Source organism: Rhinoderma darwinii, chromosome 3, assembly GCF_050947455.1.
Source record: "Rhinoderma darwinii isolate aRhiDar2 chromosome 3, aRhiDar2.hap1, whole genome shotgun sequence".
NCBI classification, from domain to species: Eukaryota; Metazoa; Chordata; class Amphibia; order Anura; family Rhinodermatidae; genus Rhinoderma; species Rhinoderma darwinii.
The window spans coordinates 14,680,405-14,705,639 of NC_134689.1; the positions used below are offsets into that span (position 1 = coordinate 14,680,405).

General features: G+C 43.3%; 1 protein-coding gene across 1 annotated transcript in view; it reads left to right on the forward strand.

Annotated features, from left to right (window-relative positions):
- Nucleotides 1–25,034, forward strand: part of SCUBE1 (signal peptide, CUB domain and EGF like domain containing 1) — a 205,700-nt gene extending 180,666 nt beyond the window's left edge. The window contains exons 10-23 of the mRNA XM_075855615.1: nt 2,308–2,424; nt 6,663–6,785; nt 6,941–7,060; nt 8,226–8,318; nt 8,734–8,850; nt 9,046–9,183; nt 10,984–11,187; nt 11,772–11,933; nt 12,041–12,208; nt 12,361–12,522; nt 13,382–13,579; nt 15,149–15,301; nt 17,065–17,144; nt 20,007–25,034. Coding sequence (XP_075711730.1) covers nt 2,308–2,424; nt 6,663–6,785; nt 6,941–7,060; nt 8,226–8,318; nt 8,734–8,850; nt 9,046–9,183; nt 10,984–11,187; nt 11,772–11,933; nt 12,041–12,208; nt 12,361–12,522; nt 13,382–13,579; nt 15,149–15,301; nt 17,065–17,144; nt 20,007–20,159 — 1,988 coding nt within the window. The 3' untranslated portion in view covers nt 20,160–25,034. The remainder of the gene's footprint in view (nt 1–2,307; nt 2,425–6,662; nt 6,786–6,940; nt 7,061–8,225; nt 8,319–8,733; nt 8,851–9,045; nt 9,184–10,983; nt 11,188–11,771; nt 11,934–12,040; nt 12,209–12,360; nt 12,523–13,381; nt 13,580–15,148; nt 15,302–17,064; nt 17,145–20,006) is intronic.
- Nucleotides 25,035–25,235: the final 201 nt, after the last annotated feature.

Sequence of the window (25,235 nt, forward strand, 5' to 3'; positions counted from 1 at the left end):
AAGTGCAGGCAGGTCAAAATCTGCCTCAACATTCCCTGAAGGAATTTTGCGGAAGATTTTTTTCTGCCTGCAAAATACTCTGTGTGAACAGGTCCTAAGGCCGTCTTTAGTTTTAGCAACTGGTGAGCATCCCCCCAGGAAAAAGCACCCTAATAGGCCATATGACAGGGATTGACTAAACCAGGCAGACCCCTTCAATAAATTCCCAATCACCGTGTTAGCCTGGGTCTACTGAACACAGGGGGCTGAAATGTTTAACACTGGGACCCAAATGCAGAAACAAACTTCGGCCTGCTATGGGAAATTAGTGAAGTTGCAATGGCGTCTCGGCATCTGTCTGGCAAACGGGACAGGAAGGATCCTGAGACGATACGATCTGTCTCACCCCTGCAGTCCTGTTTATGCAAATCACTGCTAATAATATATAATGCCTTGTGTCCATTATATTACATGTAATCTGCTTATAGAGAAATGCAGGGAGGACACAGATCATGTCACCGCTGCTTCCTCCTGCCCCGGTGTATGTTTCTATGCGCATCTCGCCATAGACAGTAGATTTTTCCCTGAAGATCCATCTAATTTAAACAAGCATAGAGTGTAACCTGTCTGACCCTACTCCCTCCCCCTGAGATAATCAGCGCCAGAGGTGTTTGGCAGCTGCTTATCCCTATCCCGATATTAAAATATCTTGCACTGCCCAGAGCAGAGTTACAATTCATAGGGCCCTTTAACAAAGTCATGAATACCCCCCTCCTGGATGACCGTAAAGTGAACTGTAGTGATGCAAAGAATAAATAGTCGTGTCCTGCATCAGATCTTCTGAGAACTCACGTAATGGAGCTAGACCGCAAAAAGTCACCACCATGTTTTTCCCCACATATTCCTGCACATGAGTGACCCCCCCCCCCAGCGTCTGAGCCGTAAAGCGGCTACAATGCCACGTCACATGCCACGTCACATGCCACAATACTGAACATCTACATATATTTATATATTTTTTTACCTCGATCTCTACGGTCTAAGGCCTGTTTAGAGCGCTCATAGATCCCTTACATGAAGACTTCGCTTACACCTTACTAGCGGAGCAGTAGACTCCCATCATGCATGAATGGAAGATTGTTAAAATTGTAATACACGTGCGATCAATTTCTCCCGCAATGTACGTTGATTGTTTTGCTCATTCACACAGCGCAATTATCGTTACAAATGCTCGGAATCATTTGGATCTAAACCAATGACTTTGTATAAATGGGCTTTTAGTGATTATTGGATTTTGCATTTGAGTTCTTTAAAGATACAGGAGTTACATTTCACTACTGCTATACGCCGCTGCCATCTAGTGCCCATCATGTGTACTGCATTCATTTACGGAAAGAAAATGAGGAAAACGGTTGATTTTACGTTAAACTGAAGGGGTATATTTCAGCCAAAGGCATGTATGCCATAAAGAACGGCCGTACCCATGCCACAGGCATAGGGGGAGGCAGCATGACAGGGGAAATAGGAAGGGGAGGAGACGAGGGACACAAGGTGGTGTTAGACGGCGCTCTGGTTTGAGCGCCAGTCTAACCGGAAGGAGCACACACAGCGGTCGTCCCATCCTCCCTCCCTGATTATTTTGAGTGCTTGTTTGTCCGTTTTTGATTATTGGTGGATGTGTTTGTTTTTTTTTTGTTTGGGTCTGTTTTGTTTTTGCATGTATGTTTTGTCTGTTGTCATAGCAGTGGATGGCGGGTTTGGGGGGTTGGTTAAAAATTGGTGGGGGTGGGATTCATAGTGGGGATAGTCCCTCCCAAATTATACATTATGGGGGTCCGAGGAGCAAAAAATTTGCATTTAAGTCATCTGCGGTTGGTCACGGTGCCCCTGAGCCTGTGGTAGGATGGCTGGGGGTAAAAATAGAGATGTGGGCAGAGTGGCGCCAGATCCATTTTTTCTTAGCTCCAAGGACCGCCCCATTTTTTCTGTAGGGGCGAATGGTTTTCACGTGAATGATGTTCGTATGGGTTTGCGTGAAAAAGTTACGTTTTTTTGTCATTTGTTATTTTTTTTGTCTGGGTGACCGATTATGTAAGCTAATATGGCTGACGGTGGTGAGTATCAGACAGCTACTTCCTGTACCAGTAACTGAAGGCAGAAGTCTGGAGCGCAAACAGCTGAGCTTACAATAGAAAGTCTGCACTCCGTTACTATGTACGAGAATGAATGCCCTATATGTATAGGGCATTCATTCTCGTCTGGAGGTTACGCTTTAATCATAGTGAGGCCGCCATCTTCTTGTAATGCTTTTTTCCCTTTTTTTCTTAGATATTGATGAGTGTTCCTTTGAGAGAACCTGTGACCACATCTGCATCAACTACCCTGGAAGTTACGAATGTCTCTGTCACAAGGGATACACGCTTTATGGCATGACGCATTGTGGAGGTTAGTAAACGTTTCTGTAGTCATGTCTACTTCGAGAACTGGTCACCATTTTCTCAACTTTGACAGCGCTTTACGTAATAATTAAGCCTGTTCTAATGAAATAGACCATCCCCAGAAATCTATCCTTTCTTATTGACAGCTATTTAACTAATTGCTTAGCAAGGAAGCTCAGGGGCAAAATCTCTTTACCTGCAGCCACCACTAGAGGGAGCTCACTGCACAGGCACTTATGCATCTCCGATTAAAGGGGGCATGCGAGGCTGTTTCCATGAGGGCCATAGACTTTATGAAGCAGCAGGGCGCATGCTCGACTGGCGCTCCAGTCAAACCCCCCTTTAGCCACAGTCATTCAGGCCCACGCTGTAGCAATTGGTAGGTGTCCCAGCGGTCGGACCCCTTACCGTTCTAACATTTATCACCTATCCAGTCGATAAGAAATAAATGCTTTTGTCTGGAATAACCGTTTTAACTTTATAATAAATATAGTGAAGCCCCCTAGTGGTGTCAAAAATAATTTTATTTAACTCGGCTCCTCATGAACAGCTCACAGGGAGGTACTAGGACCCACCCAGGTGTGGCCCCTGAAGCTTGTAGATCTGTCATGTGAGTAAAAAAAAATGCACAATAAAGGAAAGCTTGGCTCTTCTGTGCCTGTGACTCCTGGATGCCTAATTTGCATAGGAGGCAGGAATAATATATACCGGTGTGCATATATGTGTGTGTATATATATATATATATATATATATATATATATATACTAGTCCTTCTCAATGAATTAGAATATCATCAAAAAGTTAATGTAGTGCAGTAATTCAATTCAAAAAGTGAATCTCATATATTCTATAGATTCATTGCACACAGGGGGATCTATTTCCAGCATTTTTTCTGTTAATGTTGATGATTATGGTAACCATTAGTGAAAACCCAAAATTTAGTGTCTCAGAAAATGAGAATATTGGTTAAAAGTAGATTGTCACCTCGTGGTGTGACACTCTAATCAGCACAAAACACCTGCAAAGGTTTCCTAAGCCTCTACAAGGACTGGTCTGTCGCTCACTGTTCAGAGTCCTGTTCTCAGATGAAAGTAAATTTTGCATTTCATTGGGAAATCTCGGTCCCGGAGTCTGGAGGAAGAGGGGAGAGGCATCAATCCAAGTATCTTGTGGTCCAGTGTGAAGTTTCCGCAGTCAGTGATGGTTTGGGGGCCGTGTCATCTGCTGGTGTTGGTCACTGTGTTATATCAAGTCCAGAGTCAGCGCAGCGTCTAGCAGGACATTTCCCAGCACTTCATGCTTCCCTCTGCTGACAAGCTTTATGGAGATGCTGATTTCATTTTCCAGCAGGACTTGGCACCTGCCCACACTGCCAAAAGTACCAATACCTGGTATAATAAACCCAGTATCACTGCGCTTGATTGGCCAGAAAACCCGCCCGACCTAAACCCCATAGAGAATCTACCGGGTATTGTCAAGAGGAAGATGAGACACCAGACCCAACAATGCAGACGAGCTGAAGGCCGATATCAAAGCAACCTGGGCTTCCATAACACCTCAGCAGCGCCACAGGCTGATCACCCCCATGCCACGCCGCATCCATAACACCTCAGCAGTGCCACAGGCTGATCACCTCCATGCCACGCCGCATTGATAACACCTCAGCAGTGCCACAGGCTGATCGCCTCCATGCCATGCCGCATTAATAACACCTCAGCAGTGCCACAGACTGATCACCTCCATGCCACGCCACATTGATAACACCTCAGCAGTGCCACAGGCTGATCACCTCCATGCCACGCCGCATTGATAACACCTCAGAAGGGGCCACAGGCTGATCGCCTCCATGCCACGCCGCATTGATAACACCTCAGAAGGGGCCACAGACTGATCACCTCCATGCCACGCCACATTGATAACACCTCAGCAGTGCCACAGGCTGATAACCTCCCTGCCACGCCACATTGATAACACCTCAGCAGTGCCACAGGCTGATCGCCTCCATGCCATGCCGCATTAATAACACCTCAGCAGTGCCACAGACTGATCACCTCCATGCCACGCCACATTGATAACACCTCAGCAGTGCCACAGGCTGATCACCTCCATGCCACGCCGCATTGATAACACCTCAGAAGGGGCCACAGGCTGATCGCCTCCATGCCACGCCGCATTGATAACACCTCAGAAGGGGCCACAGGCTGATCGCCTCCATGCCACGCCACATTGATAACACCTCAGCAGTGCCACAGGCTCATCACCTCCATGCCACGCCGCATTGATGCAGTAATTCATGCAGAGTCGGAGCCCTCACTAAGTCAATAGAATCTATAGAATATGTGGGTTTCACTTTTTTAATTGAATTACTGAAATAAATTTACTTTTTGATATTCTAATTCATTGAGAAGGACTAGTATATGTGTGTGCGTATGTATGTATGTGTATGTATGTGTGTGTGTATGTATGTGTATGTATGTGTGTGTGTATGTATGTATGTATGTATGTGTATATATATATATATATATACACACAACGTTGCAAATAGAAAAAGTAGACCATTAGTATTGTTTATAGGGCCACACTGCTCTCTCATAGAGGACCATGTCTGAAGGTTGAGGTGGCCGTTGCACTTGCAGTTCTTATTTATAAGCCGTCAGTGACAAGTTTTGGGCAAGGAACATCTGAAATAGAAATTTGACAGACTAAACAAGTCCCAAGAAGACGGCCTTATATACACAGTATTAAATCCTTGGCCTGGCTCACGTGGTATATGGCATGTGCTGGCCTCATTTTAGCAGCAGACTAAACAATAAGCAAAAAAAAAAATCGGACATTTATCTGAGCGACAGGTTCAACTTGACAATTGTTTGCTGACGACAGGCAAGAACTGGTCTTTAGAAATCTGATCAGTATTTTAGGGTCACCAGCCAGCCGCTATTTTATGGCATTACTCACGAGAAAAGTATGAATGGCTTTGAACTGTATAAGGTTGTAGACTTCAGTTTTAAATTGGTCACCAGGTCTTTCCAAAGCCGCCTTCTCAGTACCTAAATGGCGCAAATTTTACAATCTTACTCGTTCCTACCCTTTTCCCCACTTACACCCTGGAGGAGAGGTAATGGTTAATACATAAATGTCTGTGTAGCACGATGATGCAGTCTCCTGTACAATACATAGAACTTCCTGTGACCACCTCAGATCATGTTGCTACATGTTCTCCGGTAGTGGTCACCCAGATAGAAAGATGTGGTTGCTAGGCAACCTGAAGTAAAACTGCCTGCGTATAGACTAAGCGGTGCCTACAAGGAGAAAAATGAACAAATCTTCTGCAAATCTATGTAATACTGCAATGTATCGGTGTACGGACTCAATACAAAGCCTATGAGCCCGTCCTCCGCTACATCGGCTTTCCGGAAAAAGCCAAACAGACACGAAGCGGCTGAGCGCTCACACGAGTACATCAGCTGCTTCGTTCTAGCAATTGGTGGGGGTCTCAGTGCTCGGACCCCCACCAATCCAAACTTCCGACATGTCACTATGTCAGAAGTTTGTCAAACGTTTAGCTACACTTTAACTGTTAGGGCTGTGTCTGTCGACAAGCTTGTTGACTCTTTCCAGTAACAACCAGCAAAATTGCGAATGCAGCTCTGGAGTATAATACAGTATTTCACTCCGGATCTTTACAAGATAAGTAATAAAATGTATTTACAATGTTATTAAACTATTTATGTAAATTTTATAGGTAAACTGTAAAATGCTATTGAAATGTTGACATGTCCTTTTAGTGTTGTATCCTAAGACCCTGTTCACACAGAGTTTTTTATGGCAATTTTTTGGACGTGGAAACCGTGCCAAAAAACGTCCAAAAATGCCTACCATTAATTTCAATGGAAGAGGGTGGCGTATTTTTCCACCAGCTGGAAAAAAAAACACTCGCGGGAAAAATAAGCGTCATGCCCTTTTTTCAGGCGTTTCCGTCACTGACCTCCCATTGACAACAATGGGAGGCAGAGAACGCGGTTTCCGTGACATTGTTTGTCTGCAGCGCTCAAAGACCGTGGGCAAAAAAACTCTGCGAAAGATGCGGCAAAGAGAGTGCAGGCAGGTCAAAATCTGCAAAAAAATTCCTGAAGGAATTTTGAGGCAGATTTTTCTACCTGCAAAAAAAAAAAACGGTGTGAACAGGGCCTTACTGTGTATTTTGGGTTTTGTGTAATTTAATTTCCGGTTTCCTTCCTTTTTAGACATCGATGAATGCAGCTTAAGTAACGGCAGCTGTGACGCAGGCTGTATAAACACTCTGGGAAGCTATGACTGCTCCTGTCCCCCTTGGAAGAAGCTGCATTGGAATAAGAGGGACTGTATTGGTGAGGTCATTTGTCTTCTTCATTTTTGGTTATATTTCTGATACCCATTGGCGCCTTTACTCTGTATTGTGCATCGCCAGCTTCTGGGGTCTTGAACTAATTCACTTATAATGTATCTTAATCAGTTGCGTCTTATTGTTTTCTCTTTTTCCTAGAGACGGCAAAATGCGTCCCCAGCTACAAACCGACCCAAAAAGCTCAACTCATCTGTAGTAAATCAGCAGGAATAGATGGCTGCTTCTTGTCCTGCCCGTCGAACACTCTTTTTGTACCAGGTTTGTAGATCGGACAAGGTGTTTAATAAAAGGAACATAAAGCTTTAAATCTTTTATATTGAAGCCGCCACCGCGACGATCAGCAACCGCGGTTCCCGGAAACCCCAACAAACTGCTGATTTTGCTGGGGACGGGCATTTCTCTTGCAGCAGAAATGAAGTATTACATGGTGGCCAATCCCATCTCTGGCTGTGAGGCAGGAGTCCTCAACTACTGCACTGTCTACAATAAAAGCCCAGGCATCCCGAAACCCACCCCCAAATTGATGGTCCGCTCTTTAAACACCATTTCACAGTTCACCATATTTGCCTACTTTGGAGAAATTACTCCTGGGAGATAATTGTGCGCCACAAATGTCCAGACTTATTCCCCGCCCATTACAATAAGGACACTCCCCCCACAATAAAACTCCTCCTACCAAATGCCCTTAAACATATAACCATGCCTTACACAGTGCCCCCATAACAGTATGACACAGTGCCCCCATAACCGTATGACACAGTGCCCCCCAGACTAGCGACAGCCACAGTACCCCTTTTGCCCTGTATGCCGTCATTGTTGGCAAAGGGATATTGGCAGTAATTTGTCCCTACTGCCTGCACAGTAGCAGGTGCGTACACTGTGCAGGGTCAAGTATGTACACTCTACTGTGCAGGCAGCAGGACCAAGCGCCGTTTGCTACTTCCATTACTAAACGACCAATAGGCTCTGCGTAATCCAGGAGAGACACCTACTCTTCTTCTTTCTAATCTATACTAAATGTTGAGTCACTTAGTAAATACATTGCATTACTTATCTTGTACTGATCTTGAGTTACAAACTGTTTGATACTCCAGAGCTGCATTCACAATTCTGCAGACTTCAGACCTGAAACTTTGCAAACAACTCCCTTCTGTCCCTTTACATTGATTCAGTTAAGTTATGACTTCGGAGGCAGGATCAGACTACACAGGGTTTATTTGTAGTCTGTAACCATGGAAATACATAGGTCTGGATAGGGGCTGTAGACACAAAGCATTATAGTTTTTAATCAAGAATATGTACAAAATTGCTTCATTTGTTGTTTTATTTTATTTCATTGGTTCCTGTAATATCTTTAATAATAAGGTATGGCCTACATCTATAATGCCCTCATTACCATACTAATGTTATTTTCTTTTCCTAGAGTCTGAGAACAGTTATTCGCTGAGCTGCGGCGTACCCTTACAGCAAAGCAAGGCAGTCCTGAGACGCAACTCAACAATGCCAACGTGCTCAGGTAGGAGACTCAATCATTTTAATATCACTTTGCTATTGATAGAACATGCCAACAATGACCGTTTTACCATGAGCTTTCTTATACTTACCAATATCTAAAACTAAATCTCTGGGCATTTTAGGCCCCACCCGGAAACGCCCACAAGCATTAAATTTTAAATAAATTCGCATAAAACCCGCCTCCTTTTACAGTCCGGTTCACGGGACTGTCCCGTAAAAATATGGGGTAAAAAGGTTACAGTCTCATCTGAACCTGGAGGGGGCCAAAATGCCACATGAAGAGCCACCGGTATTATAACTGGCTCATGGTAAATTGGGGTCGTTATAGATTTTTCTTTGGGGCCCAGGAGCGTCCGGTTAGAGACAAGTAAATGTTTGTCTGATTTTGTTTTTTTCCTTTTTTATACCTGTGATAGATCTCATAGGACCTCCTATAACCCAGAAAGCCCGGTTCAAAATTAAAGATGCCAAATGCCATCTACGTCCACGAAGTAAAGACAAAACAAGGGACTCTTCTAAGCAGTCAATGATGGGTGAGTTACTCAATGTTTGAAAGCAGCAGCGTGACCCATAGCAAAAAGTGAGGCAGTCTATATTGTATAACCTTCGTAGGAGATGCTACCTGTTGTCAGGTTGGTTGCTATGGACAAGTTTCAGAATCATCCCCAAGGTGTAACCGATACTAATCCAACAATGTTGTTACTCATCTTGCGTCTCTCCAATTACAGACAACTGCCATGTTACTTATGTCAACCTGAAGTGCGACTCCTCGAAGAAAAAAAGGAGAGGCCGCAAATCTCCATCCAAAGAAGTCTCTCATATCATTGCGGAATTTGAGCTGGAGGTGAAAAGGGACGAGCTTTCAGGTAAGCGAGCTTTAACTAATCCGCTGTAATACTATGACTCTCATCATTGTCAGCCATTGAGCGTAGAAGTATTAAAGGCTATGTACACCTTTGAAATAGTTATTTTTGTGTTTGGTACAACTTTCAAAAGACATTTTTATTAAAAATTATTTTTGAGATACAGCTGCTTTGAATACTGTATACAGAGCTGCTGTATCTTGTGTTGAAACCTGAATCTGTCAGGTCAGCTGGACTGACGGGTTCAGTGTCAGCGGGACACGCAGGATCGAGCTGTTACGGATCACATATAAGTTCATAACTTAGATGTGATCGATTACAGGTGGACGTGTGAGCAAAGACACGCAGGACCCGCTGACACTGAACCCGTCAGTCCCGCTGACCTGACAGATTCAGGTTTCAACACAAGATACAGCTGCTCTGTATACAGGATTCAAAGCAGCTGTATCTCAAAAGGTAAAAAGTATTTTGAAAGTTGCACCAATTACACTGATAGACATTTTTATAAAACAAAAACGATTTCAAAGCCGTACATAGCCGTTAAAGGGACAATGGACTTAACATCTCTCTATTGTCTTCTGTCATCAGCCATTTCAGGCTGGGGAGAGGCTGACTGTAGTGTCTTTTAAAGGGGTGTCTGATAGGAAGTCCAGAGAAATCTCTGCCCCTCGATCACTACTTTATTTAGAATATCAGAGAACATCCAGATACATTTACAGGCGTATTACGATCACTTCTTTATTAGGTGACACCTGGTATAATATGCTATTGTTTTATCTGAAGGATCACTGCCGCTGGAGGCCGTAAAACTAGACCTTCATCCAGCTGAAAAGGACATTCGGGAGGAGCATGTGAGAAAAGCAAAGCTGTTGGCTGAGTCCGACCAGAATCTCCTCACAATGCTCCTCCCAGATGGCCTTTTCAGTCGGATGCCTGTATAGTCCTCTCATGGCAGTGGCTTGTTGTCCGCACAACCCTATAGCACAGCCGAGCTGCATTTCCCAAAGCAGATTATTATAACAAAATCTGTGCAGACCACGAAGTCAGCAGAATAACCAAAGGTTTCAGCTCTGAAGGCTGCATACTTGTGAATGCAGTTCTGGACTATAAGGGTATGGTGACACACGGCAGATACGCTGCGTTAAAGTACACAGCGTATCCGCCACGGAGCCCGCAGGTAATTCCGGCATAAAAACTGCACCAAATCGTGGTGCAGTTTCCCGACCGGAATGACAGCTGCGGAAAACAGCACGTAAATAGAAAAAAACTCTATACTTACCCGTAGCCCTTGGCAACACGTCTCTATGACGTCCTGCAGCCTAGCCTCTTGGGGTGACGTTTCATCCCATGCGGCAGCAGCAGACAAATGGGGTGAAATATCACCCTTGGAGGCCGGGCTGGACGCAGGAGCAGAGAGATCTGGGGAAGTATAGACTTTTTGAGTTGTGATTTTTGCAGCGGAATCGCAGCTTTTCCACAACGAAAATCGCAACATCTGCTTTTTGTTGCGAGTTTTGCTTCCCCATTTTATTCAATGGGAAAAAACCCGCGCAAGAAAATCAGTGCTTCCGCAGCATACATTGACATGCTGCGGAGTCAAAAACCGCACCACAGGTCAATTTATTAACAGTTTTTCGGCGGTTTTTTGTTCAAATATCATCGACTTTGCTGCTACTGTTTTACTCTACGTGTGAACCCGGCCTAATATAGACTATATATGAATTTCAGTGCAGCATAAGTGATTCAATATATTTACAAAGTTGCTGAACTTTTTCTGTAGATGAATTGTTTTATTTTTCTTAGACTCCTGTAATGCCGACTGTGTGCGGAAGAGGATGGAACAGAAGCTTCAAGCCGCCATTAAGGCTCTGAGAAAGTCCATCAACAAGCAACAGTTTTACATCCATTTCTCAGGCATAGAATATGAAGTCGCTCAGAAGTCCGCTAAGGGCACCGACAACCAGGAGACGTGCAGTACAGGGCAGGTCCAGCAGGACGGAAAATGCGGTATGGCTAAATATAGATATACATCGTGTTCTATAGTGATGTCACTGGTGTAAAATATAACTCTATGGAGACCTGTGATGTCACTTATCACATGACTCATTGTGCTTGTGTTTTGTAATGTGAAATATACAATTCTTATGAATTGGGCACACCAGTAACTATATGTACACCTCTGCATTTTCCCAGGGCCAGCTTACACCCTGCGTGATCTTGCACTATGGCGCCCCCTTTCACATACTTCCATATTACACCCCCAGTTAACATACAGCACCACCGCAATAGTAACAAGGCTTCCCCTATCTCTCTCTATCTCTCCTCTCTCGTAACAGACAACCCCATTAATATTGGAGCCACCACGATGATCAGCTGATCTCTGTGGCCCCCGAGACCCCGGCTATAACTGAGGAAGGCACCGCAATCCAGACATTACTTCTGCATGGGGAAAAGCTTTATTAGTTGGTGGCCATTCAGATGACTCCCCCCCCCCTCAACGTCCATATGTCCTAATAGTTTGCACATATCAAAGACCCCCACCCGTATAGAATGACCATATTATAAGTAACAGCGTGTGTCTCTTTTTTTAGTCACATGTGGTGCGGGCACGTACTATAATGGAGAGAACAATCACTGTGTCCCCTGTCTGCCGGGAACATACCAAGACTTGGAAGGCCAGCTGGCATGTGAGCCATGTCCCAGTAACGATGGCATGGGCATTCCTGGAGCAAGAAATCTGTCTGAGTGTGGAGGTAAGTGATGGCAGGTCCACCTACAGATAACACTGTCTACAGCCGCCCGTTATCCTTAGATTATATCCTATTGGCTAATCTCATTAACCATTATTCCACTCTTCTAGGACAGTGTGTCCCAGGACATTACTCTGCTGACGGGTTCAAACCATGCAAACCTTGCCCACTGGGCACTTACCAGCCAGATCCAGGCCGCACACTCTGCTTTCCATGTGGAGGAGGACTGATCACAAAGTATGAAAGTGCGGTGTCTTTCCAGGACTGTGAGACAAAAGGTGGGTGATGTGGTTTCTATTCAGGGCATGGTGTCATCCTGTCCCATAACTTGCCCCTAGGGCACCATTTTATTGAGTTGGCGGACCCCTTAAATGCAGTATGCTATATTTTCCATGGTAATCTGTAGATCACTCCGTTCTTTTCCTTTTAGTTCACTGCTCTCCCGGACATTTCTACAATTCCTCAACCCACAGATGTATCAGATGCCCGAATGGAACTTATCAGCCAGAGTTTGGGCAGAATTTCTGTATAACCTGCCCAGGGAACACCAGCACTGACTTTGATGGCTCTACAAATGTGACACATTGCAAAAGTAAGTTGTATTGTCTGGAGAAGACCTTGATGGTTGCCGGGATGCCAACCCCCGTCACTGTGCGATCCGGAAATCAACAAGAAGTGATCTGGAAGATGTAGACTGGTTGCTATGGATATGTTGCCTAACAGCTCTATACTTTATATAGGGTTGTCAGGAAGTGGTTCCATAGCAACCAGTCTGTCTCAAAGTCAGCCTGTCTTACTTCGGTCTCTAACTACTTATTACTAATCTGTGGGTAGAGAAAGGCATTGAGGCTTTTATTTGTCCCTTACTGCCATGTGTCTTGATTCTTTAAAATTCAGTTAAACTTTTATAATCCAAAATCCTCTAAATCGTTGAGGTATTGGATTATCCCAATTTTTTACATTAGCATATTATCATATAAGTACACATATACATACTGTTGGGTCCTCTGAGGTGGCAGTCCCTAGTATATAGGCCTCCATAAGCTCCTCCGATGTAGAATGTGTATATATACATATGTATGCCGGCGCTTACACCACTGCTATGGACTGCACACGCCATGGGTTTGTCATCACCGATATATATGGGTTTACAGTATTCGTGTAGACCCCATCAGAAGATCGTATGGTGGTCTTTGTACTGAGGACCTGCTGTCCCAGGACCCCCTTACCATTGCCGGGTTATCTGGTGATTAACACGCTAATCCAGCATGGGGATTATTTTTATAGCATGCTGGATTATCAGGGTTCGAGACCACTAGAAGCCGAATTAGTGGGATTTTACTGCATTTCACGGACTCGTGCTCAGCCTTGTTTGGTCCATTCACCTTTTAAATCGTTACTTATCACAATAACTGCATAAAAGTCTATACCATTGTACGGTTTCTCCACAGACCAGCACTGCGGAGGGGAATTAGGAGATTACACAGGTTATATTGAATCTCCCAACTACCCTGGAGATTATCCGGCCCACGTAGAGTGCATCTGGAACATAAACCCCCCTCAAAAAAGAAGAATATTGATCGTGGTCCCAGAGATCTTTCTACCAATTGAAGATGAGTGCGGGGATGTGTTAGTCATGAGAAAAAGTGGTAATTATTTATTACACCATTGACATTTTTGGTTAACATTTACGCGGAGGCTTAGAGGTTTTCCATCACGGACTACCTCTATCTGTATGCCAAATTAGGGTTTATGGACCCCCATCCAGAGTGGAGAATTGCTGCAAAGATCAACTGCTTCTCTGGCGGACTTGGCACAAGCTTGTTTTCTGTGGTTGCTCGTTGATCTCAATGGGCACTATGTAATCCCACTTTTATCCTGCTCGGGTAGCGATCCCCTGGTGATCAGGTGATCTTTGTACTATAATCTCACACAGCATGCCCAATGGGGTATAATAGAAGTTGCATGTCATTTTAAATAGCAGTGTAGATAGTCCTAGTATCTCCGACCCGTGTTATGTGGGTTTCCTCCAGATATGTAGCTTTGCTCCCACACTCCAAAAACATACTGGAAAGTGAAATGGTACCATTTTTTGAAACAGCCAAAGATTTAATGGGGTCGACTGTTCACCACCATTTGGAAAGTCACAATCCTCAACACTAGCAGCTTAGAGAGAGTTGTAAACATCAGGATTTTAAGGGTGCCCATTGGCATGTAACAACTTGACATCTTGTGACTGGGGCATGTAAAGGAGGGCACACATTGTGGCTGAGGCACGTAAAGGAGGGCACACATTGTGGTTGAGACGCTTACGAGAGGGCACACATTGTCGCTGAGACGCGTTAGAGAGGGCACATTGTGGCTGAGACGTGTAAGAAAGGGCACACGTGGCTGAGGTTATTAAAGAGAGGGCACACATTGTGGCTGAGGCACGTAAGAGAGGGCACACATTGTGGCTGAAACGCGTAAGAGAGGGCACACATTGTGGCTGAGGCGCGTAAGAAGGGGCACACATTGGGGCTGAGGCGCACATTGGGGCTGAGGCGCGTAAGAGAGGGCACACATTGTGGCTGAGGCACGTAAGAGAGGGCACACATTGTGGCTGAGACGCGTAAGAGAGGGCACACATTGTGGCTGAGGCACGTAAGAGAGGGCACACATTGTGGCTGAGGCGCGTAAGAGGGCACACATTGTGGCTGAGACGTAAGAGAGGGCACACATTGTGGCTGAGACACGTAAGAGAGGGCACACATTGTGGCTGAGACACGTAAGAGAGGGCACACATTGTGGCTGAGACGTAAGAGAGGGCAAGCATTGTGGCTGAGACGCGTAAGAGAGGGCACACATTGTGGCTGAGGCGCGTAAGAGAGGGCACACATTGTGGCTGAGGCGCGTAAGAAGGGGCACACATTGGGGCTGAGGCGCACATTGGGGCTGAGGCGCGTAAGAGAGGGCACACATTGTGGCTGAGGCGCTTAAGGGGGACACACCAGTCGCACCATGTTATTGAAGATTCTGTGGCTTACCAATAAGAAATGATAATGCGGTAAAAGGCCGGTCCTCAGAATTCAGTTCCTGGTAACAGCCTCTAGATGGGGCTAAATGCATTTATAACAACACAATCATCATAGTCTAGTCCAATCACAACCTGAATACCTCAGATATCAGAAAAGACTTGTGATAAAGTGACCATATGATTTATATAACTATTTTTCCAGCTTCTCCAACGTCCATCACCACTTATGAGACATGCCAGACATACGAGCGACCTATAGCGTTCACGTCACGGTCACGCAAACTATGGATCCAGTTCAAGTCTAATGAGGGAAACAGTGGGAAAGGATTTCAAGTGCCTTACGTCACATATGACGGTATGATCTTTTTACATATCGCATAGTATTATTTGATGAACATACAGACATGTCATGGTTTTCTTATCATCTATCTAGATTATGGTCAGATCCTTCACCCTGCAGCAGTAACTAGAATGCGTGTGATTGGCGATTTTCCATATCTCCCATAGACTTGTATGGACTGGGCAGTGCGTATGCTCATCCATCACTCCGTACGATTCCTACCTACCCCTGTCGTCCATAGGCGGAGGAACAAGGGGACGGGCATCCCCCATTATAGGGATGGGGGGTCGGTGAACAGTTTACAACCTAACATTTAATACCGATCATGTGCCCGTTTAATGTATTATATGCATACTTAGAAAATATAGGGGTTCCCGTATGAAGCTCCCCTCCCCTAATCTTCCTGTTATACGTTCACATGGAGTACCCTCGCCAACAATCACTGGTCATGGGGGCTCCCAGTAGCTAAACCTCCAAACTCCTCTCTGGCCTATAATCAGTTGGTCTCTTAATAGCATTATGTGTCATGATAAAACATTGGGTTAAAGTCGGTTTTCCGATTTTATATAACTAAATAACCAGTCCTGACCACAGCTGAGGATTTGTTACAGTGCATCAGCCTTGACAATCATTTGTGGGCTAAACGCAGCAGCACACATCTCGCTCTCTTACGCGTTTCTCGCTCACTCTTATTCTCTCGCTCTCATTTTCTCACTCTCATTCGCTCGTCTGCTCTCATTCTCTCGCTCGCTCTCATTCTTTCGCTCGCTCTCATTCTTTCGCTCGCTCTCATTCCCTCGCTCTCTCTCATTCTTTCGCTCGCTCTCATTCTTTCGCTCGCTCTCATTCCCTCGCTCTCTCTCATTCTTTCGCTCGCTCTCATTCTTTCGCTCGCTCTCATTCTCTCGCTCGCTCTCATTCTCTCGCTCGCTCTCATTCTCTCGCTCGCTCTCATTCTCTCGCTCGCTCTCATTCTCTCGCGCTCTCTCATTCTCTCGCGCTCTCTCATTCTCTCGCGCTCTCTCATTCTCTCGCTCTCTCTCATTCTCTCGCTCTCTCATTACTACAAACCTTCAGCTATGTGAGCAGGACTAGGCCTGTACAGGATTTTAGCCTCCGAATGAAAGAATTAGTTACAACAAACAGATGTCTTAGGGCCTGTTCACATCTCTGTCGCAGATCAAGCCGAAAATTCCAGAAACAAAATCACGGAAACTCTTTAAAATCAATGGGTTCCGTCGGCTGCCGGTGGCGTCCATGGTACAACGGAAATGGCGCTTCCGGTATTTCCGTTGTTGTTCTTCTCTGTCGGAGCAGAACAACGGAAATACCAACGCAGGTGTGAACAGGCTCTTAATGTTATAGAAAATTGTATAACATTTCATTACACAATGATACAGCCCTTTAAACTAACGCAGTAGGTTTACCTGCAGTCCTATGCAAAAACACAGATAACATGAGTGGTGACAAATGATAAAACTCGGCTCTGCCGCATATTTGGATACTAAAATGATCCTATAATTTGATCCTTTAGTTGAGTATAAGATCAGCTATTCGGCAATCATTAAGAAGCACTCCGATGCTGAGAACTAATTTCAATGAGTGTTCGAGAGACAAAGGCAATCGGTCTGATGATCCAGATCCCCCGGGTACGGAAGCAAATGTGGAACTTGGCATCATAAATGTCCCATTACAGATGGATGGTCCCAATTTCAGATCCGCTCTAAATGATAAACCGTATCTAATTATGGTTATTCCATCTGCTCTTTATTTCACAGAGGATTACCAACAATTAATAGAAGATATTGTCCGTGATGGAAGATTATACGCTTCAGAGAACCATCAAGAAATTTTGAAAGTACGTAATCAGATTTTTTTTGTTTTAAATTTGACTACAGGATCAAGTTTTGGTAATCAAAGGAAGAATCAGAGGGCAAGGGTCCCCATTAAGTACACTGAAAGATCAGCCCTCTATCAGATCACATCGTATTATGTTGTGTGGGTAATACATGACGGGGGGTGTGTAAGACATTGACCAATCTAGGTGCCATTCTTTCCACACACATAAATTAATGGGAGAAGGGACCTGCTCGCCTAGGGGGAAGCACCCTGAGCAAAGAGTTCGTTTGCCACTTTGGCCCTGTTTCTAAATGCCCTTGCCAAGCCAGGGTGGCGTTTTGGCCTTCCCCTGGCACACAGATTTTATAGCAAATGGGGTTGGAACCACTTAACAGTTTTTCTCATAATTTCAGCCCATTTAATTATGCCATATAGCGCCTAATTAATATACATCATCCAAAACATACACCTTTAAAGAGCCCACATCGGGGCTTGTCCATACGTAACGGAATGCAGCAGAATGTTTCTGCAGCAATTCCGTTGAAGGTAGCAGACATTCCGCTGCAGAAAATGGTGCGTATTTTGCAGCGTTTTTCTCAATGTTGGGAGATGGTGACGTCTCCTCTGAAAAACGCAGCAATTCTGTCCACTTTCCGCAGCAGGAATTGACATGCTGTGGTACGAAAAATACCGCAAGTCAATTTCAGGTCTGAATTTTTAAGCAGCGTGTGGATGAGATTTGTTAAATCTCACCCACTTTGCTGCTACTGTATTATGCGTATTTTCCATCAGCAATTCCGCTATGTGTGCACAAGCCCTGACAAATAGTTCCCACGCATTTCAATTCCTAAATAATACCATCATACACTGCTAAATGTTACTGGATGGTTTTAGTTTTCTCCTGGGGTTCCCTAGGAAACAGGGGACCCTGAACGATTATCCAGTATATCGACCCCTAAAACTTGCCCTGCAGATTCTGCCCTGTGAGGAGGACTCTCCTAGGTAAGTATTTTTTCTGATCACGTCATGGTCTTTGACCAGGACCAGATCCAGGTCTATCAAAATAAAAATATTTAGGGTCAATTTAGATATAATCCATGTTCTGTATGCCTTTGCTAACAATGTTACTAAACTCTTTTGGGTTTAGAGACGTTTGCCCTTGGTAGCCAGGCTAATTTTCCAACTTTTTTGACATGTTCAAATAAGACCTAAAAATAAATAAATGTCAAATTTTTCGCTAAATAACGGTCAAGGACAGGATAGGGACAGTGTAAAATGTACAAAGTTTATTGATGTTTGTATGTGGTGCGACTTATTTGAGGCTGCAATATGGACGCTGGGAAATTTCTGGGTCATGGAGCCAATAAATGGTCTGATTAGGCGCAGAGCGGTGACTTAGATGAGCTATTCGTCTTCTTCTCACTCCTTTCCTAAAAAATAGGTATGTTTTCTGATTGATAAGTGGGTGATAACACGAAGAAAAGTTTGTTACCCCTCCCCCTGGGGTCATCTACAGCCATACAGGGATAGGAGGAGGATGACAGCTTCTCCTCCTCTCTCTCTTGTTGCCAGAACGTCCCTCACTGCCAACCTCCTCCGCACAGGATTAAGTGAAAGCTGAAAATAAATGCTTCAATCTGCTCTAACTCAGGTAAGAGCTGCGATCCAGGATTTGTTTGAAAGCCCAGAATCTTAGCTTTCAAACAAGACTGAGATCACATCTCTAGCTGCGACCAAGCCTGAGTTAGAGCTGCTAGTAGAAAGAATGTATCAGATATGTCCTTTGCTACTGAAGTTCCCTCCTGCCGGGACGTAGGCGATACGTCCTTGGCAGGTAAAGGGTTAAAGTGAAACTTCACAAAACACCCACAAAGTTTGTGAGCATAATATATTTATTTACTTGACAAAGATCCCATAGATCTATCTATCTATCTATCTATCTATCTATCTATCTATCTATCTATCTATCTATCTATCTATCTATCTCATATCTATCTATCTATCTCATATCTATCTATGTATCTCATATCTATCTATGTATCTCATATCTATCTATCTATCTATCTATCTATCTATCTCATATCTATCTATCTATCTCATATCTATCTATCTATCTATCTCATATCTATCTATCTATCTATCTCATATCTATCTCTATCTATCTATCTGTCTATCTATCTATCTATCTATCTATCTATCTATCTATCTATCTATCTATCTATCTCATATCTATCTATCTATCTCATATCTATCTATCTATCTCATATCTATCTATCTATCTCATATCTATCTATCTATCTCATATCTATCTCTATCTATCTATCTATCTATCTATCTATCTATCTATCTATCTATCTATCTATCTATCTATCTATCTATCTATCTATCTATCTATCTATCTATCTCATATCTATCTCATATCTATCTCATATCTATCTATCTATCTATCTATCTATCTATCTATCTGTCTATCTGTCTATCTATCTATCTATCTATCTATCTATCTATCTATCTGTCTATCTATCTATCTATCTATCTATCTATCTATCTATCTATCTATCTATCTATCTATCTATCTATCTATCTATCTATCTATCTATCTATATCTGAAAACACTTTTTGAACATCGGGACTTGACTGCAGAAAACTGATCGGTGGACAAACCATCATAATATATCAATTTCCTGAACTCGCTGCTGATGGTCCCATGATGACTTTTTTTAGTGGCCAGACGATAGGAACGTCCATAGACATCAATAGACGACTTAGGTTTACGGATTGAAATGAAGGAACCAGTGATTATAGACGATAAATGAATGGATGTCTCGGCCCTGACACGGTCACACTGAAATAATTCTGTTTTTGTCTTTGGGTTCTGCAGGACAAGAAGTTGATCAAGGCTCTCTTTGACGTCTTAGCACATCCCCAAAATTATTTCAAATACACAGCACAGGAATCTAAGGAGATGTTTCCAAGATCCTTTATTAAACTACTCCGCTCAAAAGTTTCCAGATTTTTACGGCCTTATAAATAGCTTTTATTTTTTAATTAGTGTTTTTGTTTTTTAATTTTTTTTTAATTTGGTTTTAATCCATATTCTTCTAAATACTTCATCTCTCTTTGCAGTAGTAACAATTCTGCATAAAAGACTTATTTTAAAGTCTTAATCTTCCCATTTATTCGAAAGATTTAAAAAAAAAAAAAAAAAAAGGGCTTATTTGAAAAATTATTTGATGGACGCCACTCCGAGTGATCTTCTTTTTCAGCTTTCTGATATAACCAAGGTACAAAATCGTCACGTCTCTAGAAACCTTCTCCTGCCACACCCGGCACCTTCATTTCAAAGCTGCAATATCAAGTTCTTCTCGAAAAGTAGGTAAGCTGCTGTGTACAGTGACACGAAACCTTTCCATAGACCACCGGGATTATCCGCCTCCACACAGGAAGCCGGGTGGCTCAGTGAGCAAGTGCAATCTTTTGGCTAGAATTCAAGATTCTCCGAACTCCATATCACAGTATCCTCATTGTATCTTGATATTTTAGGTATTTTTTTTAATCACATTTGGGACCTCATTGTCCCGGCTTACATACCGTCCTCTTCAATGACATTATCATAACGGAGAATGGATACCATTGACGTTGCTACCAAACACCGTCATTAAAAGTATCTGCCCTCCTTTTGCACTGACGTCATTTCCAATAGTCAAGATATTCTCTCCACAACGTGTATATGGTGACTGTTCCGTTACATACAGGACGTATCCGTTCCTATCTAGCACGAAAGGTTCCCGGGCCCCTGCAGTGGCACCTCATGGACAGTATTGGGGTCTTCACAGAGTAAGAATTATGCATTCATCACCCCTTTTGTTGGCTTAAGAACTTTTTTTTTTTAACTTCTTTAAGTCACGAGAAGTCGTCGCTTTCTTGTTTTTCCAGTTGGTTTAAGAAACTACCTGCAAACGAGTATTATGGCAAGAGAGCAAAGTGTGTAGTATAATTAATATTTTAAATTGCACTTGAATTTTGTATGTAATGTTAGGGGGGAAGAGGCTTTGTTCTTTTTTTGTTTTTGTTTATTGTCTTTTTGTTTTTTTTTCTTATTTTGTAGATCGTAGGGTTCTAATCTAAAACCAAAAATATATCGGCTGTATCGTGTTTTTTATTTTCCGTGCCCCTGGTCAATCCTCCGTGATTCAGGTAGCCTGTGGCACGCTAGGGTTCGGTGGGCCATAGGCTGCCTACTGTTCTCCCAATGTGAAAATTATTTAAGTAATGACGATATCAGTGTAGCCTAGGGATTCCGAAAATGTGGCCCCCGCTGGAGTTACCAAAGTTACAGCCCCAGACAAATGTGTGGTTGAGAGTGATGACTGGATGGTGATGTCATGGTAGATGTGGCTTTCTGTTTTTTCGTTCTGTTTTTGGTTGGAGAGGGTAGAATTTGCTTTGATGAGATTAATTTATTTTACAATAAAGTTTCAACATTCTAATCTGTTGTATCATAAATACTTATTAAAAGGTATTCAATAGTCCTTGGGCAGAAAACCCTCTAAACCTTCCCAATATACTTGGAGAACCTAATTTTTCCTGAAAGAGATACGGGGAACTACAGACCCGTTGACTGCCCGGTTACTTGGAGATTTGGAAACCTCTTTAGTCACTAAGGAGCACAGCGCTCCGTTATTCTAGAAATCGGTGGGAATCTTGGCTCATGGACCCTCAGCGATAATATTTTCTGACATGTCTCATTGACTTGTAAAAAGATATTCGAAGGGGCACATACCTTGAATTCTCCACTGCAAACCCATAGATTGACTGGAAATTGATACCTTCCAGAATTGGTTTATGTCCCTTCTTTCAGCTAATTTAAGTTTCTTAGTAACCACATGATTTCATGTCTGGGTGACCATCACTTTAGTACATGCGCTTCAGTAATCACATGAAGTTCTTCTATCTGCTATACAATAGACTGCCTCTACATGCTGCACAGGTTTGGCGTCGTTTTTTCTCACTTTGCAACTTGGAGCTTGAGAAAAGTGCACAAGAATTTTTGCTGCTTCAGGATTTTTGATGGTTCAGGATCAAAACAAGAGGGTGACTGTGGGGAAAGACAAAAAAGATTGTAAGTGGTAACTTGCAGGTATGTGGACCCACTTGGGTGACTCCGCTGTAACGAAGCAGCTGCTATTCAACAGAGTCTGAGAGAGTCACTAATGCTAAAGTACCTGGTAGGTCACAAGTGGGTATATGCCAGGCAGTCATGGGGAAGAAGGCCCGTGCAGGATAATGAAGTGTGGCTGCAACACCGGACTAAAGTAGTGCAGCCGTCTCGGACATTGGAGTTGGCTAACAATCAGCTTGGCACGGGCACTGGACACAGATGGTAAAGTTTTCTCGGGCACCGGACACATGGTGAAGTCGTCTCGGTTTGGCACTGGCACCGGACACATGGTGAAGTCGTCTCGGTTTGGCACGGGCACCGGACACAGATGATTAAGTTGTCTCGGACACTGGCACGGGCAACAGACACAGATGATGAAGTCGTCTAGGACACTCGACTTAGGCGCTAGAACTAAACACAGACACTGGATTCGGGAAACAGGATACAGCTAAGGAACCATTTGCAGGACAAATCGGATAGGGAAGACACAACATTGCTCAGGCATGGTGGAAGTGGGCAGAGTACTTTTTAATGTCCCGGGTGTGTAGGGATTGGACAGGGACTAAGTTGCCGGTGCACCCTAGGAGTAACCACAGGAGGGGAGAGCAGTGTGTGCCGGCGTCTCTGGAGGAGGAGACGGCGGCAAGTCCTGAGAAGCTTGCGGTCGGTAAGTGGGGAATGCCAGCAGTCAGCGACCGCAGGCGTTACAAGTGGTATGGTATCTGTATACTGAGAGGAAGGCCTGAGAGAGAAAGTGCAGAGAATGAAGCTCAAGACCAAATTGGCACTGATCCGAGGGCAGAGAAAGGTTACGTAGATTTGGGTGTACTCAATCTATGTTTTCCTAAAATAAGAAGAAGCTTTGCTCCGTAAGGCATTTGCATATTGCACTTTCCAGAACACGCCTCCCCCGCTAAAGATTGGGAATGAGCCATATCTAGAGCAAAAAGGTAACTCCACCCAAAACATAGATTGTTTTTTGGTTCATAAGATCCACATTGATGTCCTGTCCTTAGGCTTAGGATATGTGTGATCAGTGGGGGCCTGACCCCTGTGATCCTGAAGCATCGCGGCACTTTGTTCTGGCGATCAATGATTGGACCGCCACCGATCACACATTGGTGGCTTTACCTAAGGAGAAGACGTCAATATGTATTCCCGGAAGACCCCTTTAATATCTTTGGGGGTGTGCGATAAGTTGCAGTGGTGGGAAACTCTTGGCAAACCCAAAAACTCATTGACTGTAGATGAAAATGAAATTAAAAAAAATGAACCGTAACCGTTAACCCTTTGAGCACTTGAGGCAGGAATGTGACTGGGGAAGACGTGGTGTATATATCGTATCTTTGTCTGGGGCTGTTACGAGACCGGTACAATCTGGTACAAATAAGATTTCTTTTTCTCTGAATGTTTTTACTTTTGTTTAAATTCAACGTCATCTCATGTTTTTGCCTCTATATTCCCCAACATGAAATAACCCCCCACCCCCCCAAAAGAAAAAAAAAATGTACAGGAAATTATAAAAAAAAAAAAAAATCTTTGACGCCTGAGTATACGGTTACAATGTAGTGTGTATTTTATTTATTCCGCCATTAGCTTCGTGTTCCTGGTGGATTCACTTCTACGAGAAACGCAAATATATTTTTTCTGAATTGTTTTTATTTTGTACCACTTTAAATACAAATATTAATGTAACCCATTGCATGAACTGGCATCCATTTTTTTGGACGGGTCTTCTTTTCCTGGTAACAGAGGTGCCCAATAATTACTGGGTGTCTGTTGTGTCGGGAAATTCTTTATTTTTTACTGAATTGATTGACTGAAATTTGTTTCAGTTTACAAAGTGGTGACTATCGAGACCAATATAAACTTTTTATAAAATAACTTGCAGGGTATGTCCAATTTTGCGCCATTTTTATATTTGTCTAAATGCATCTAAAATAACAAATAAAGCTACTTTGCAAATAGTCTTGATTAAAAATCTCTTACCGTTATGTGTATACAGCATCTATGCAGATCTATGTGTCTTCATGGTTGCAGACTACAAACAATCCCCATGTAGTCTGATCCGGCAGTCCTATTCAAACATGTTAAAGGGGTTGTCCAGGATTAGAAAAACGTGACTGTTTTTTTCCAGAAACAGCGCCACACCTGTCCATGGGTTGTATCTGGTATTGCAGCTCCTTTTGAAGTGAATGGAACTGAGCTGCAATACTAAACACAACCTGTGACGCTGATAACCTCTATAATGTTGTCATCGTCCCCTCTATTAGAGACCAACATCACACGCTGGCTCGAAGCGCTGGTGGACCTCAGGCGCATATTGGATTTAACGTCTCCTTATTGACAGGGGGGAGTCCTCATCTATTCTTGAGGAGGCACCCGCAATGCTAATGGGGATTCTCCAAACCCAACAATCCCATGAAAAATTTAATTTCACAATTTCAAATTTATTTAAATGGAATAAATCTATAAATTCTTAGAGGTTTTTTAAAAATGTTATTCAAATTTTTGCCTTGTAAAAGTGAATTCACCGTTTCAGAAATGTCTTGTAATATACAGCCATAAAATGTACATATGTCGTCTTAGTTGTAATATTTAAACCTTTGATATTCCTTGAAAAGGTCAAATATATATGTAAAACATCACACTTATAACTAAAACTCTGTATTATACTCGTAGACAAAACGCCCGTCTCGTTGTACCAGAAAACAAGTTTGCATCTAAATTGCCATGAATGTAATAAAAAAAAAAATGACTTTAATTTTACAGACGGTTCCGGTGTTATTGTAAGTCATGTGACTATCTATGGAATTGACAGGCCTTGTCCAGCTGTGTAAGCAGGACTAGGTTAAGATGGGTTTTCCGCCTCTAAATTTAAGGGTAAGTACGGGAACCGTATTTCCGCGGGGAGGCTGGGACACCTAGGGTCACACATAACTATGATGC